Consider the following 17838-nt stretch of genomic DNA (forward strand, 5'->3'; position numbering starts at 1 on the left):
GGCTGCCACTCCTATATCCGTACCTCCTAGTGCTCCACCACTACCAAAACCAAGTGGTAAAGAAAAGCCGGGCTAGCCAGGTAGGTAAAGTGCCTGCTTGGCAACCCAAAGGTCGCAGGTTCGATTCCCCCCTTGGGTTTGGATCACAGTAAAATGCAAAAAAACTTTGGGAGGTGCATTATGGCCATAGAAGCTGATGCGCCAACAACTAACAAGGAAAAAGAAAAAAAAAAGAAAAACCAAAATGTTCAGAAGAGTCACCCATGACACCAGAAACAATGGATGTAGAGCATAAGGAGGTACCGGATGAATCAGTCTTGGAACTCTTTGCGGAGGAAGAAATGGACACGGGACAGCGTCCATTCTTCCCCAAAAAAGATAAATCCAAGACTGACAAAAGTAAGCCCTCAGCACCTCGGAAGCCGCCTGATGGACTCACCAAGCCAAAATAATGGCTAAATTCCTACAATGGAATTGTTGTGGATTCCAGAGAAATACTGATGACATCAAGGCTCTCCTGCAAAAGCACGCACCAGTTTGCTTTTGATTGCAGGAGATTTATCTAGAGGCAAATGATGATCCCACCATGCATAACATCACAATTTTTCGTAAGGATAGAATTGCGGATGGTCCTGCTCATGGAGGAGTGGATATCCTTCTAGGCAACCAGACCCCAGTTCAGGCCTTGCTACTTACAACCAGCATAGAGGCTGTTGCAATTCGTCTTACAGTGGGATTTCCGTTAACTGTCTGTTGAATTTATTTGCCACCTGGGACTGACATCTCCCAGGAAGACCTTGATGATCTTATAATGCAGTTGCCTCCCCCTTTCTTACTTCTCGGGGATTTTAATGGACATAACACCCTGTGGGGTAGTGCTAGCATCAATAGAAGGGGACGAGTCATAGAGCGTATGCTAAATGACAATGACATTTCTCTTCTAAATATTGGAACAAACACTTTCTTCCACATGCCTACCTGTACGTTTTCTGCCATTGATCTCTCTGTCTGCTCCCCTTCTCTACTCCCTTCGCTCACTTGGGAAGTGGAGGAGAATCCATATGGAAGTGATCACTTCCCTGTGATAACCTCGTTACACAGTGGGAGACCATGTCTTCCTTTCAGGTTACCACGGTGGAAGACTGATCAGGCTGACTGGACTGCCTTCCAACATCAGGCAAATTTTTACCTCAGTACCGTCAGTCAGGAGCCTATCAATGATGCAGTAACATACATTACAGAAAATATCGTCCAAGCAGCTGCCAATACCATACCGAAAACATCTGCCCGGTTTCCACCTTTTCCCAAGCCGTGGTGGAATTCACAATGCACGGCAGCAAAAAAGGCTCAAAACAAAGCGTGGGGGATATTCCACCGATATCCTACCACTGTTAATCTAATAGCCTTCAAGCGTGCACTAGCCAAAGCACGCTACATTTGCCGTCAGAGTCAAAGAGAATCATGGATCCGTTTTACACCATCTATTAACCAGTCTACCAACTCTAAGGTAGTCTGGGATTAAATCCGAAAAATGAAGGGAAAATATACATCCCACCCTTCATCGATCCTAGACTATAATGGATGCACTATTGTAGAGCCCACTGCAATAGCCAATGCCCTTGGGGAAACATTTTCAAACATCTCTGGGATATCATCCTATTCCCCAGAGTTTCTGGTCCTGAAACATAAAAGAGAAAAAGAGGCACTAAATTTCACACAGAAAGGCTTTTTTCCCTACAACCTGCCTTTCACTCTGCAGGAACTAAAAAGAGCTCTCTATCATTCCAAGGCAAGTGCTGTTGGACCAGATGGCATCCATTATGAAATGCTTAAACATCTGTCACCTGCATCTATGGATCGCCTACTTGTTCTGTATAACAGAATCTATATAAAACAGCAATTTCCGAATTCCTGGTGCATGGCATTTGTGCTTGAATTTGCGAAGCCAGGAAAGGATCCTAAACTCCCTGCTAATTACCGTCCTATAGCTCTGACTAGCTGTCTGTGCAAAATCCTGGAGAGAATGGTTAATTTTCGATTAATGTGGTATTTAGAATCGAATGATCTTCTCTCCAGCATCCAGTGCGGCTTCCGAAAAAACAGATCAACTCTTGATCACTTAATTAGACTGGAAACATCCATCTGGGATGCTTTTCTAAAATGCGAACATTTGGTGTCAGTGTTCTTTGACATGGAGAAGGCATATGACACAACTTGGAGATTTGACATTTTAAAGTATTTGCATAGCCTTGGTCTTAGAGGGCATCTCCCCATCGATTTTTCCAAGTTCGTGTGGGATCCTCACTCTCTCGTCCCTTCTGCCAAGAGGAGGGAGTACCACAAGGATCAGTATTAAGTGTCACGCTTTTCGCCATCAAAGTAAATTCTATCACAGAACAGCTTCCTCCACTGTAAACAGTGCCCTCTATGTTGATGACTTTAGCATATTCTGTCAGTCATGCAACATGAGGGTTATTGAAAGGCAACTGCAACAAGCCATCAATCGACTTAATTCCTGGGCACTTGCAAATGGCTTCAGGTTCTCGCCGGAGAAGACCGTTTGCGTACACTTTTGTCGTAAGCGTAATCTTCATCCTGAACCTGAACCATCCTGGACAAAATGCTATTCTAGTAGCAGACACAAAATTCTTGGGACTTGTGTTTGATAAAAAGTTGACCTTTTTAGAACATATTCGTTAACTTCGTACAAAGTGCACGAGGGGACTAAATATTCTTCGCTCTCTCTCGTCTACGCGTTGGGGAGCAGACAGGTGCACCCTACTACGTATTTATCGTGCACTTGTACATTCCAAATTAGACTACGGGGCCCAGGTAAACTCCTCAGCCAGAGACAGTGTCCTTCGATGGCTGGACCCTGTCCACCATCAGGCTATCCGTATTGCTACTGGAGCATTTCGAACATCTCCTGTCCAGAGCTTATACGTCGAAGCAAACGAACCACCGTTATCCCTTCGATGTAAGCAGTTGTCTTTAAACTATGCTTTAAAGTTGAAATCCCTGCCAGACCATCCTACGTGGACATCCGTTTTTGAGCCACGTTGGGAAAACCTGTACAATATCCGTCAGACTGCCAACCGACCTTTTGGTATTCGTGTCCAAGAGCTACTCAGAGAGGTTAACATCATGGTAGACAAGGTTGCACAAACAACAAAAGAAACTCTTCCACCCTGGCATGCTCATACCCCATCGTGCGACTTTTCCCTTAAGAAATGGGTAAAGCCTGAGACTCCATCTGTCTACCAGCAGCTGTATTCTGCACACCGAGCTGAGCACTTTGACTTCCTGCCGGTTTACACAGACGGCTCAAAGTCTGAATCATGCATAGGATCTGCTGTTGTCTTTCCGGACACTATAATATCTCAGCAGATTCTTCCTGAATCCAGCATATACACTACAGAGCTGCATGCTATAGAGTTAGCCTTGGATCACATTCGAACTTGTCCATGCCAAAGGTCAATAATATATTCTGATCCTTTGAGTGTATTACAGGCTTTATTATCTTTGAGACACAACTCTCATCCAGTTCTCTGTCGGGTTCAGCAGAAGATACATTCTCTTCATGAATACAAGTTTGATATCTGCTTCCGCTGGATTCCCAGCCACATTGGGATAAAGGGAAATGATTTGGCTGACACTGCAGCCAAATCAGCAACATCCACTAATAATCGTTGCCTGTCAGTCCCCTATACAGACTACAGTCAAATAATAAGCAACAAGATAGATTCCCAATGGCAAGAACTATGGCATAGAGAGAGAACAAATAAATTATATCAAATAAAGCCTGTAATAGAAACTTGGCAGTCCAGTCTGCGGAGGAATTGGAGTGAGGAAGTTGTTCTTGCTCGACTCCGCATAGGACACAGTCATCTGACACATTAGTTTCTGCTGAAGGCAGATGACCCTCCTATGTGCGAGTCTTGCGACACCATTTTATCAATAAAGCATATTTTAATAGATTGCATTAATTTTACCCATTTTTGCAGTCAAATTTTATCAGACAACAACCACGTGTCAGCAGTTTTTAAGTTTTTACAAGCCATTAAAATATATACACAATATATAAATTGGATCACTTACTTTTAAACTTATACTGCCTTTTATATATAAATAACAATTTGATGAGGTAACCTTTTTAAAGGTTACCAGAATTTCTTTGTTGATATTTTAATATTTTCTTGGCGCAGTATAACTTTAGTCGTTTTTGTGCCAATAAAATCAAAATCAAAACCTTATCATTAATGAAACTGATTCAAGAAACTTCAGTTGAAGTCATAGACCACAAATTCATGGTTTCTGGCCACTCTTACCTTCCAAATGACTCGTGCTTTGGGCTGTTTGAGCATGCTGGAAAAAACAAGATTATCTATGATTTCTGGGTGGGTGGTATGATACTATGAAGCCTGCCAAAAGACACAACAGGTTTATGATTGTAAAGATGCAACAAGATGACTTTTTGAAAACAGAACCTCTTGAAAAAGGCATAATAAAATGGAAGAATGTTGAAGGCAAAAATGTAAACTGGTTGAAGATACAGTGACTCCATAATGAAAAAAGAAAAACCTGTTCACTATTTTCTAGAAGTGTTCATTGGATGAAGACATCTTTCAGGGAACTGAATGTCAAACCCAATAAGGAGGGTTGACCTAAGAGCTTGAAAAGTACTGAACAAGAAAAGTTGTATGATGGTCCTAGAGTGCTGAACTTTCTTAAAGAAAAGAAACATGCTATACCTTCTCAAATACATCCCTCCAGGTCACCATGCCTTCTTTAAAGGTATTAAAACCTCCAATTTTTCGTAGTCCCTTATCTGACTACCAAGAAGATGATGCATAAACAGTAGTTTGTGGTGACAGTGTTTTATGATTATCAAATTAGTGATGATGACCTTTTAATTGCTTTTTTTTTAAAAAATGAAAGTTTTGATAACACAGTCATCCCCTTACAGTAATTTTAAAATAGGTAAACTACTTAGAAACATAATTGTGTAAGCCAATTATATAATTGGCTTACACCATTATGCTACTTATTCTCAAACGCTGCTGACCAAAAAATTTAATATTAACAAAAATTGTCAAGCTTATGTAAATTTTTTTTTAAGTGTTTTTAACCTCCATGTGTATCACAATTCATTAAATTAAATTTTTTGAGTTTTTTATGAATGCAAACACAAAACACCTTATTCTCAAAAATCAGAATACACTGACTTACACCACTGTGAATCTCAACCCTCCAAATGTGGAAGAAAATGTATATCAATCACAAGAGCAGATAACCACCTTGCTGTTTCTGCACACTCAAGACATTAGCTTGTTCAGAGCAAAGTCTTGCCAAATAGCTGGAATAAAAACAAGTGTTGGAATTAAAGAGAAAGTTTTAAAAAAGTGGATCTGAAATCATGTTGTCCAGTTAAGAAACCAATGCTTACTGAACAGCAGCAAGCATGTCTTTTAGGGGACAAATAGCACTGGCATTAGACTGAAAAAAAATGGCAGAAAGTTTTTAGTGATAAAACAAAAATTGAGTGGCTACAGTTGCAGTAAATCTGTTTCTGTCTCATATATAAACAAGGCTCCAAAGTTTTCCACCACTGTTAATGATTTGAGGATGTTTTTTTTTTTTTTCAGCCATGGTGTGGGAAGGTTGAAATTCTTTGACAACGCTGTGAATGCCAAGTTGCTGCTCTGTTGTTATTGGGCAGCAACTATTAAGAACATTTTTTGTTGTCCAAAAATGTTAAAATTGGACTTTATAGAAAAAAATAATAATAATGAAAAAAAACCCTTGAATGTGACTTGTGCCACTCTGTTTTTCTTTTCTTTTTCCCCCATAAAAAAATTTAACGTATTTTTGAGCAATAGATTGAAAATAAAGGTCGCTTCAAAAAGTGAACAACTTTGTCTTACCAGTTTTTAGAATTGCATGTGTTTGGGATCACAGTCCCCCATGTCTTGGGGGTAACACCATGGCAACTCGTGAATGCATTCACAATATGAGATATAACCAAAACGATGGCTATGTTAAAATGATGCTTTTGCGCTAACCTATATGCTAATTATTCTACCCCGTAGCATGAGGCCTTTGCTAAGATGTTTACGAAGATTTGTGAATTTTTTATTTTTTTTAGGATGAAGTGTGAATAACTGCAGTTGCTGTACATACCTGATAAAAAAAAAAAAAAAAAAATTGTGTTTTAAAAATTCATTTGATCAGTTATCTTCCTTTTATCATAAAGAACCTTATAGAAAAATAATGACATCATTACTGCTTCTTTCGATATTGGATTGGAATCCTCTTATGATTCTCCCATTGTTTCTTCTACCTTCATTTCTTTTAAATTTTTCAGGTTCAGACTCTTTGAAGGGTTACTAGAGATATTGTCACTCTAAACCCATTCTTCAATTTACATTTGTGCCTTCAATGCATTCACATCTTCAGTATCCACTTCCAGGTTAAAATGTTTTGCCATGTTTAAAATTCCTTTGTGATATTTTCTTGCATTTTTCGGAAATCTTCATGGAGTCCTGGGCAAACTGCAGGCAAAGTTTTCTTCAACACCATTTCATAGTGGATTGCTTGATATCTTTTTAGCTTGCAGCAGTACAAAGGTAGTTTGAAGAGTTTGGACCTGATTATAAAAGGGTAGTGGTGCAGTGTTAAAAATTAATATACTTAATATATAACACTTCAAATAATAACCCATAAGTTTCAAGCAGCTTCAGTAATTTCTTTTTTTTAATTATAGGCACTGAAGTCAAAAGTTCTGTGAATGAGAAAAGATGGACAAAATCAGTCAACATGCAGTTATCCAATATTTGGGAAAAAAGGGACTAATGCCAAAGGCAATTTGTGAGGATATGGTTATAACATTGTGGATGATGCCCCTTTCTATTCCATGGTTAAGAAATGGATAATAGAATTTAAATGAGGAAGGGAGAGCCTGGAAGATGGCCCATACTGTGGAAGACCAATGTCTCTCACTACAGAAGTTGACAGTTCGGTAGTGTCTTGGGCATCTCATCTGATCATGTGTACCATGTAATAACAGAGGTTCTTCTTATGAAAAAGTTGTCAGCATGATGGGTCCCAAATTTGTTGACAGCAAATGAAAATGCACGAGGGTTGTTAAGTCAAGTAAACATTCATTTTCAGACAGATTCGACAAATTTCCTTTTAAGGTCATGGATGAGACATGGGCCCTTCGCGTTCAGCCTGAGACAAAGGAGTAATCCAAACAGTGAAAACAAAGCTCTTTCCCCCCCTCTAAAGAAAGCCAATTCAATTCCCTCTGCTGGCAAGGTGATGGGTTGTTTTTTTGGAGTACTGATTGCGTACAGTTTTTCAAAGGTTTTGCAGTCAGTTATAATTTTTGAAGATAACCTTATACGTGTCGCTAATTGCTAGTGGATTGCCTTTAAAAGGCCAGACAGTTGCAGGGACATATTACATACGTATTGTGAGGCATTTGTATGAAAACATCAAGGACAAATGTCAAGGTAAACTCAGCAAGAGAAGTCTTGTTTCACCAGGACAATGTTCCTTCTCACAAATTTGTTATAGCTGCACTGCATGAGTAGGGCTATGAAATCTTGGAACATCCCCCGATTCACCAGATCTCTCACTATCATAAAGGACCTTGTAATTGGAGGGGAAAGAAGAAAAAAATTGCCTGACTGGCATCCATTTCCCCACTGACAGTGATGTCATTGCTGCAGTGGATGCATTCCTGGAGGCCCAAAAGGAATCTTTCTTTGCAGCTAGACTCAGTGCATTGCAGCATTGGTGGCAAAAGTGTATTGACTTCAAAGGGGCACTATGTTGAAAAGTAACATATTACCAGACTCCTCCAATAAATTCTTTTTCATTTACAGCTGATAAAAATGTAAGGGAACAGTTTTGAAAGTCCCATCGGCATACCGGTGTTCACTTCACGCTAACAACTGCAAATTTCTTTTCGTACTGAAAATTAACATACGATTGTCCTCGGGTCCAGAATCAAATTGTAGAAACATGATGTTTTATATTCTGTAAACACTATGTCTCTACTATGCATTGGAAGAACTGGGCCATCAAAATTTCGATTTCTTATATTTCAGATCGTTAGTTTCATTGTATCTACACTTGGAAGCTTCAGGGCTGCTGCTTGGCTACAGGTTCTCAAAACATTTGAAATAATACTATGAGGCGTATTATTTGTTGTTTCTGCATAAGTTCGAATGGTATCAAGAAGTTGTGCTGCGTCTCCACAATGATTGTGCTCCTTCCATGTTTTAACGATGGTGTTATCTACCGTAGTAACTCGAGCGGCACATTTGGTTTTTCGGTAATTTTTACACTTTCAATGAATTTTTGTTTCATTTTGCCTGTCTTTATAAAACAAATGTCCACTAAAGCACAATTTCGGTTTTCCTTTTTCTGATTTCAAAAATTCCACCGATATGATGCATTCACAAACTCAAAAGGATAAAAAATAAACTCAAAATAAGAAAATGTTGTGATTGTAAGAGATTATAAACATATAAGTACCTCCCTAAGTGGCACGCCCTACCCCCACTCCCCTAAAACATGCCACTTAAGTTAAAGGAATTAAGTAAGGACCTACCTAATTCCAATTTTGGAAAATAACAGGCAATTAAATTAAAGCACCTGCAATGGTATGTATTTCTAGGAAATGTATACTTAGCATATAACTTCCAATTTTAGCTGCACTTACCGTATTTTTCCATGTAATAAGACGCACCTTTTTTTGAAAAATTTCAGGTCTAAAAACTGGGTGCATCTTATACAGTAATACCCCGAGTTACGCGGTTCTTGATTTTTTCGTTTGGTGTATATCCAAACTTACCAGTGATTTGGAAGTCAAATCATAAAGCTTGGGTGACAGCTTCCGTTTTTGAGGTCTGGTTTGGTCACAACTTCATACCCGAAGTTGAACGTTACTGCAAGTCTAAACAGATTTCATTTAAAGTGATGCTTCTTATTGACAATGCACCCGGTCACCCTCCTGCCACCCTAATTAATTTCAACCCATGTGTGAAAGTTGTGTTTTTGCCTCCAAACACAACCAGCTTGCTTCAACCGATGGACCAGGTTGTCATCAAAACATTCAAGGCTTACTACACGAGGTGTTCGTTTGCACGTCTGAATGAAGCTATGAGACAAAATAGTGAGATATCTGTTAAAGACTTTTGGAAACAATTCAATCTTGTAGATGCCGTAAGAATCATTGAAGAATCTTTCACAAAAAAACTTGAATGGTGTCTGGAAGTAACTTTGTCCATTTTTTTTTTCAAAACCGAGACGAAAACAACGCCAGAAACTGATCATGTCGCTCATGTGATAGAAGTTGTTAATCTTGCCAGGCAATTAGATTTGGAAGTCAATGGTGATGATATCAGCGAGCCGTTGGATTCACATAGTCAGGAGCTGACAATGAATGAGCTCATAGAGATGCGTGAGCAAAACGTCACTGAAGTATTCGACACTTCAGACCCAGTTCCACCAGAAAAGCACATGACAATTGCAAGCTTGACAGAAGGTCTCAGCTCAATTGAAAAGGGCTTAAAAATTTTAGAAAACAGACTCCAACAAAGAATGCGTTATAGCTACAAAGCAAGGAATAAAAAAATTATTAGCTTGCTACGAAGAAATTCTGCGTGAAAAAAAAAGAAGACTGTCATCAGACGAATTTGTTAATTTTATTAAGCCATCGACATCGAAATAACTTTTTTACATAAAAAATAACTCATTTATTTTTTTAATACATATTTTGTATTAATATGTATAAAGAACTGCAATTTTATTAAATATTTTCCTTCTAAACTAGTGTTTTTGTTAGTCCTTGGGCCCAATTAAACAAAATTTATGTGTATTTATGTGCAAAGTTTTACCCCGACTTACGCGAATTCGACTTAAGCGATTTTCGTCGGACCCACCTATCGCGTAACTTCGGGGTATTACTGTACAGTTGTTGTAGATTTTTTTACTTGCATTTTGCGCTTGTTGTCTTTGCACTCATTGTTTAGCACTTGTTACCGGTATATTAGGTTACGTTTTGCCACGTTCTGCCCAGAAATGGCTCAGAAAAGATTTTCGTACAGTGCTGAATTCAAGTTAAAAGTGATCCAGTTTGCAAAGTGAATGGAAATCGTGCTGCTGAACGTAAGTTTGGTCCTCCTCCAACTTAGAAAACAATCCGAGACTGGCTACGGGAAGAAGAAATCCTACTGAAAACGCCACAGCAGAAGGCCATTAGAGGCAAGTCAGCAAAATGGCCTGATTTAGAGGCGGGAATTGAAGATGTGGATTGAGGAACAAAGGGCAATTGGAATTCCTGTGTCCAAAAAGAAGGTACTGATTTCAAAGAACGACACAATTGGTGCTTCAGGTTGATGAAACGGAATGGACTAAGCATGCGTACACGCACCAGACTTGCCCAAAAGATGCCTGAAAGCTATGAGCAGAAGGTCCTTGAATTTCATCGTTTTGTCATTTAATTTCGCAAGACATCAGTTTGAGTTGGGACAGATTGCAAATATGGACAAATTCCCCCTCTCGATTTTATGTCCCAAGTAACAGAACTGTTGATAAGAAGGGGGTGAAAACTAACTGTGAAGACAAGTGGACATGAAAAGAGCCATTATACAGTTGTTCTAGCTTGTTGTGCCGATGGAACCAAGCTGCCTCCTATGCTGATTTTCAAATGCAAAACAATGCCAAAAGAAGACATTCCTCTAGGAGTGATTGTCCACGTTCATGACAAGGGTTGGATGGATCAGGATGGGATGAAGATCTGGTTTGAGAAAGTTTGGAGCAGGAGACCAGGTGGGCTCTTACGCAAACCTGCCCTATTGGTGCTTGATCAGTTCAGGGCACGCATAACAAAAAATACAAAGAAGATTGCTGCAGAGCAAAAAACAAAACTTGCCGTCATACCCAGCTCCAACCACTTGATGTCAGCATTAACAAACCCTTCAAAGCTGCCATGAGAGACAAATGGAACCAATGGATGAAGTCTTCCGGGGACAATTTGACACCAGCAGGAAGAGTGAAGAAACCAACTATAGGAGAAGTTTGTACTTGGGTGAAAAGATCCTGGGGTAATATAAAGATTGAGATCATTGTCAAGTCATTTAAGAAGTGTGGAATTTTAAATGCCATAGATGGAACTGAGGACGAGGCAATATATGAAGGCAGTGATTTGTCATCAGACCCAGATGAGAGACAAGCTAATGGATGGGAGTTTTGACAGTGATGAGCTGTATGAATTTTATGATGAATAAAACTTGAGTTCAATAACTTTATGTAATACATTTTTTTTCAAATTTCGGGCCACAAAATTAAGGTGCGTCTTATTCATGTGGAAATGCGGTAATTCTTAAATAACACCTATAGAAAACCCTTATTTTCAATTTAAAATGACCAATAAATTTATATAAATTATATGTATTGCCTGGCGATAAACTTTCCTAGACTCATTTTTCTTACTGGCATCACAGTTTTTAATTTGTGAAATTCTTCCAATGATTTTATGCACTTTTAATCGAACCTCATATATCTGTCATCCTTGGAGACTTAGTACCGGCCACATTTTAAAAGGTTATACATATAGCCTAAGTATTCTGATGTAATTTGTTATTTTTATTAACAGTGAGTCTGTGCTAAGTCTCCAAGGATGACAGATATATGAGGTTCAATTAAAAGTGCATAAAATGATTGGAAGAATTTCGCAAGTTAAAAACTGTGATGCCAGTAAGAAAAATGTATCCTTTTACAACTTAAAATTATCATAAATAAAATGATGGGAAGACATTTTTCATGTCACTTTATGTATTTTATATACACCTAATTCTGTTTTTGCACAAACTTTTTTTTACCCAAATTTGATTTAACACGATTTCTATGAATTTTTTTTGCTTAAATTCTAAGAAAAATTTTTTTTATTTGTGGCATATTAGTATAATTTCTATATTACACGCACCAATAGATTAGATAACAGCTAGTGTGTGCGTTTTGAAATGCGTGCTTATGTTTATCAATGTGTACGTCTAGGTATCTATGAATGATCAACGTTTTTATTGAATTTGGTGCACATCTACGGTATTTGTGCTTTGTATCTTCAGAAGACATTTAGTAGTAAGCTCTATTTCAAAGTGAAAGAATCTTTAGTGAAATTTGTGCACATATAAATTTATTAATTTTGCCGATAGTCAATAAATTGTAAGTTTACTAATTTTTCATACCTTTTTTTATTAATTATAACAGATATTTTTCGGTAGCCCTTATATAATGTCGAATAATTTGCTTATTACCAAAATGAAAAGGAAAGAGATTTCTTTGGAACTTAAAATTCAAATTTTAGATCGTCTTGCAACTGGACAAGGGGCTACGTCTGTAGCCCCTTGTCCAGTTGCAAGGAAAGCATTTTGTTGTACATGAAGCTATCGTAAGAACTATTAAGAAAAATGAAGCTGCAATTAGGAAGTCGGTATGTTCTGGAACAAAAGTAAGTGTTAATTCATCATCATATACAAGAGATATTGTCAAGGAAAAAATGGAAAAGGCTCTGGTAATATGGATAGAAGATCAGTCACAAAAAAGAGTACCAGTAGATGGAAATGCCATCAAGCAAACAGCACTAAGAATTTACAGACAGATTAAAGAAAAGGAGCCAAGGACTTCATCTCAGTTAAACAGATGAATTTTCTACGAGTACAGGTTGGATGACAGGGTTTCTTAAAAGGAATGCTCTTCATAATATAAAAATTAAAGGTGAAACTGCATCTGCAGATGAATTGTCTGCTAAAGTATTCCCGCAGGAACTTTCAAAAATTATTGAAGATGGAGGATACACTCCTGATAAGGTGTGGAATGCAGATGAAACTGGTTTCTTCTGGAAACGAATGCCGAACAGAATATATGTAGCCAAATCGCAGAAAACTGTTGGTTGTTTTAAGGTAGCTAAGGATCGTGTGACATTATTTTCCTCCAGCGCTTGAGGAGATCATATGTTGAAACCACTGCTGGTAAATCGAGCCCTAAACCCACTTTCAATGAAAAGTGTAGATATCAATAAACTGCCTGTTCACTGGATGGCAAACAAGAAGGCCTGGGTGACCACTGCTATCTTTACAGAATGGTTCAACAAATGTTTCGTCCCAGAAGTCAGACGTTATGTGAATTTGAAAGGTCTCGAATTTAAAGTTCTTCCGATTCTTGACAATGCACCCAGCCATCCTGTCTTGGAACACCCAAACGTACAAATTTTATTTCTGCCACCTAATACTACATCTTTGACACAACCACTAGACCAAGGTATAATTGCGACAATTAAAACATACTACGTAAAACGAACATTCCAACACGTTTTGGACAAACTGAATGATGAACACTAACAGTCATTGATGTGTGGAAGAAATTCTCAATTATGGCTTGTATCAATCAAGTTGGATTAGCGTTAACTGAATTAAAACCAGCAACTTTAAATGCGTGTTGGAAAGCGGTTTGGCTACAATGTGTAAAAAGCAAAGATCCCATCATCCCTAATATGACCAATTTTCCCAACATCATTACAATGGCACACAAAATTGGTGGAGAAGGATTTGATGATCTATCGTTTGAAGATATTGATGAATTGTTAACCAACAAAGCCCTAAGCGAAGATGAAATATTAGAGGTTGTCCTTGGGACTCCTTATCCCACAGAACGTAGTGATAATGAAGAAAATGATCCTGTTCTAAATGCAAATTTAATAAAAGGAGGTCTGGAACTGGCCAGAAAATTAGGTAATCATTTTGTCAAACATGACCCTAATGAGGAATGCGCTGGGAAGTTTCAATGTGAACTGAAGTTGTTGACAGCCTCTTACAGAGAATTATATAACGGCCTAACACAAACACAACAATTAATAACTGAATTTGTTCGTAAAACCAGTGAAACATCAGCACCAGAGGAGACTTGTGCTGATTTTGCCCAAGAGATCACAGAAAGGATTTCATTAATAGAGGAAGAAGACGATGCCCACAACATTTCTAGTGATAGCCGTGATATTCCAGTCGCACGCAAATGTATGTGCCGTTTATTATCAGAAAGTGAAAATGAATAAAATCTTGTTATGTGTAAAACCGATTTTTTTTATTCATGAAGAATTTTTTTCATTTCATATGCATACAAATTTACTTTAATACATTTCATTACATATTATTACATGTGTATTTTGTTGAAATAAAATAATAAAAAGCTTAAAACGAATTTTTTTTTTTTTTTAATTTTTTTTACACGTATTTTTCGGGAACGTATCTATCGGGTAAAAACAGAATTAGGTGTATAGTGGATTTTATTTTAAAATTGTCATTATTGTTGTCAAAATCTAAAGTTGACAGAGAGAGAGACATGCCATCTTATTTGACATTTTCAAGTTTCATTTTTGTACTTAGTGGCATCAGCAAGAATTTCACATCTCTAAGAATAAAATGTTACTTTTTTATAACAGTAACATAGTGTAATTTTTTCACTTCTGTTTTTTCCTCCAGTCTTTGTTGTATGTTACTAAGGAGAGAATAGAGATTGCACCTCTGTTGCCTCCTTTGTAGTATACAACAAATTGACCTTTAGAATTAGAATGCATGCAATTTGAAAACATCATACAGAGATGCAATACCACCTGTCACCTTTTATATTGTTCTGAACTACAAAGAAAATAGTCATTCAAAACAAGATATGAAATTCTAGACATTTTACTGTTTAAAATAATTCTTACCAAAATTGTAATACCATGTCCTTTTCTTTAAAGTGATATGATTGTTTAAATTAATACTGTTATTTACAGGTTGAGATATATGGAAGCTTTAGGACTGGACTTTACCTCCCAACAAGGTATTTATATATATATATAATTTTTTTTTATTTGAGATATGATGGTAGTCCAGAAAGTAAAGTAACATGGATATTTGTGAGAACAGTTAATCATACTGTTAATAAATTACATGATAGCTGAGGTATGATTATAATGTTCCTGAAAGTTGCAAAGAGATGGCACTGCTATGCATTGCTCACATCTAGAAGCTAAAGAAAATTGGTAGTATCATTAGAGAGTGTATGTGTGTGATCTAGTATGTAAATGTGTTCACTATTTACATATTCATACTATGAATATAGTATGAATATGTAATGTATACATAGAATATGAATATGTATGAATATAGTTGGGTATATTCATACTATGATTTTTTAGTGTTTCTCACCAACGATTGAAGTAAAAATGAAAGACGAAAAACCAAATTCTTAAAATTTTAATATTTACAATAAATTTATTAACAAACAAAAACAAAATACCATATTACTGATGATAGCAATTTTAAAATAAGACAACTGTGATATACAGTAAATATACAAGGTGATAATACAAATACCGAATTTAAAATACAATAAAATATACTAGGTTAAAAGCGCTAAAATACTAACTGAAGCTTTCGAAGGCAGAAGCCTTTGCTATCATCAGTAATATGGTATTTTGTTTTTGTTTGTAAATAAATTTATTGTAAATATTAAAATTTTAAGAATTTGGTTTTTCGTCTTTCGTTTTTACTTCAATGGTTGGTGAGAAACACTAAAAAATCATAGAATGTGTTCACTAATTTGATTTTTGTTTTCAAAAGGATTTTCCAAGTAAAATTCATTAAGAGCTTGAATGTGATATCAGAAAGACAGGCCTGTTTTTCATGTAATAAGTTCACAAATGGGGATGAAAACATTTCTGGTTGACCAAGGAGTAGTTGCCCAACAAGCTTAACAGATAACATTAAGAGACTATGACATCTTGCTATTAGGCACTCACTCCAACTCAGGCACGTGTGTTCAGTGTGAAGTGCATAGTTTCCTATTAGAGTTGAGCTCTTACTGTTTTCTGAAGGGTATAAATAATCTCATGCCAAAATGGACCAAATACCTTTATGAATAAGTTGACTGTGTTTGTAAAATATTGCAGTATGTACTTTGGATTATCATGTAATTTCATAATGGTTTCATTAAAAGTCTCACAAATACCTGTGTTATTTTACTTTCAGATCACTCTTATATTTAGATTTAAATGTTTAATTAGTTGGATAGACATGTATATTGAATATGTGGAGGACATCAGAAAGCCTGTTACCATATTTCATTTGGTTGTGTTTTGATTTTGAATTACTTTATATTCCAAGAACATTCAAAAAATGACAGGCCAGTTGAAAGCAAGTATTGATGAACATATAATGTTGGTCTGTTATTTATTGTATATTTCTGAAATAAAATACCAAATTTAATTACTATTAATAACCTAGCAGTGGTGGCACCCGAAATGTAGCAAAACTAGTGGCAGGTTACTTGACAAGTGCCAAAATTGCTTTTTAATTTTTATGAAATATTTTGGGTTTTTTTCAATTCTGCTTAAGCAATGCCATCTTTTCCTAATAGATTGCAGTATTTATTGTATATACTGTTTAAGTTTTAATAAAAAATTAAAAATTTTAAAACATACTTGGCCTCTTCTATTTTCCACTTAATGTTAAGTGTGAAAAATTTCAAGCTGGTACATATATATATTCTATACCATTGGTTACTTCCATTTTCAGGTTTATTTCAAATTTAGTGCACTTCACACAGTGTAGCACCCTCTGGAGATGGTATTGGTTTCTTGTATCATCTCTACTCTGAGAAAGTGATAAATATTAAGGGGGGAAATAAGTAACCTGAAACTTTAAACAAATACATCATCAGCTTGACCTGTACTTTGCCACTCTTGAAGTGGGGGGGGGAACCAAATGGTTGCAGAGATTGTGGTGGGTCACCTAATATGTTCTCACATGCAATTTGTGTAAGACAAAACCACTTCAGAAATTATTTAGCATTAGTTGAGGCATATGATGCACGAAAGCAAGCTTATAGAGCATCAGCCAAAAAAAAAAAAAAAACACTTCCCATTTCACCCACCTGGTCACTCCAAATGTTTATCTAGTTCAGCCTTAAATTTATTTAAGCTATCAACATCCACAACAACAACAGATGGAAGTCTTTTCTAGCAATCAACCACCCACTGGCTAAAGGCAAACTTCTGCACATCTGTGCTGCAACTGTCTTTCCTTAATTTGACTCTATACCCCTTCAGGTTCTTATCTCAGCAAGTGGAAGTATTCCATCAGCAGTGAGCCCTGCTCAAACCATTCAAGCCCTTCTACACCTCAGTCAGATCACCTCACAGGTGCTTAGTCTCCAGCTGCTGCAACTTACAGAATTTAAGCATCTCCTAGTAAGAGAACCCCTTTGTTCCTCTCACCAATCTTGTTTCCCTTCTCTATACTCGTTCTAGCAACTCTACATCCTTTCTAAAATCAGGCCTCCAGACCTGTATGTACTACCCAAGGTGTGGCTTGACCATTGCCTTATACAAAGGTATAATCAATTCCTTGTCTCTGTTAGCAAAATTCGTATACGGGTGACCCCCGCTTAACGCTGATAATTCGTTCCGGAAAAACAGAGCACTAACTGAATCCGCGCTGAGCGAGCGCCGTATTCCCGTAAGGTAACGAATAACATCAGCGCCATAGGATATTTCCTAATCAATAATAAACGGTAGTGAAAAGATGCACAGATGTCGGTCAAAATATTTAATATTAAAATATTTGTACATATAAAACATTCTGCATTACATACTTATATAACTATGTGGTAACTACTTACGTATCAAAATTAAACTTAAAATTCCAATTAAAATCATGAATTTAATTGATTTAATTTAATCATGAAAAATGTGTCGATTTTGGGTTGGCCCTCTTCTAAATAAAC

At 36.9% G+C, this 17838-nt stretch overlaps 1 protein-coding gene across 1 annotated transcript in view; it reads left to right on the forward strand.

Moving 5' to 3' along the window:
* LOC150078834 (terminal nucleotidyltransferase 4B-like) overlaps nt 1–17838 on the forward strand; it is a 151030-nt gene that overhangs the window by 46497 nt on the left and 86695 nt on the right. Inside the window, exon 3 of the mRNA XM_090382415.1 lies at nt 14846–14892. Coding sequence (XP_090238541.1) covers nt 14846–14892 — 47 coding nt within the window. The remainder of the gene's footprint in view (nt 1–14845; nt 14893–17838) is intronic.

The sequence above is a fragment of the Mastigoproctus giganteus genome, chromosome 10, assembly GCF_048544385.1.
Source record: "Mastigoproctus giganteus isolate SK-2022 chromosome 10, ASM4854438v1, whole genome shotgun sequence".
In the NCBI taxonomy this organism is placed as follows: Eukaryota; Metazoa; Arthropoda; class Arachnida; order Uropygi; family Thelyphonidae; genus Mastigoproctus; species Mastigoproctus giganteus.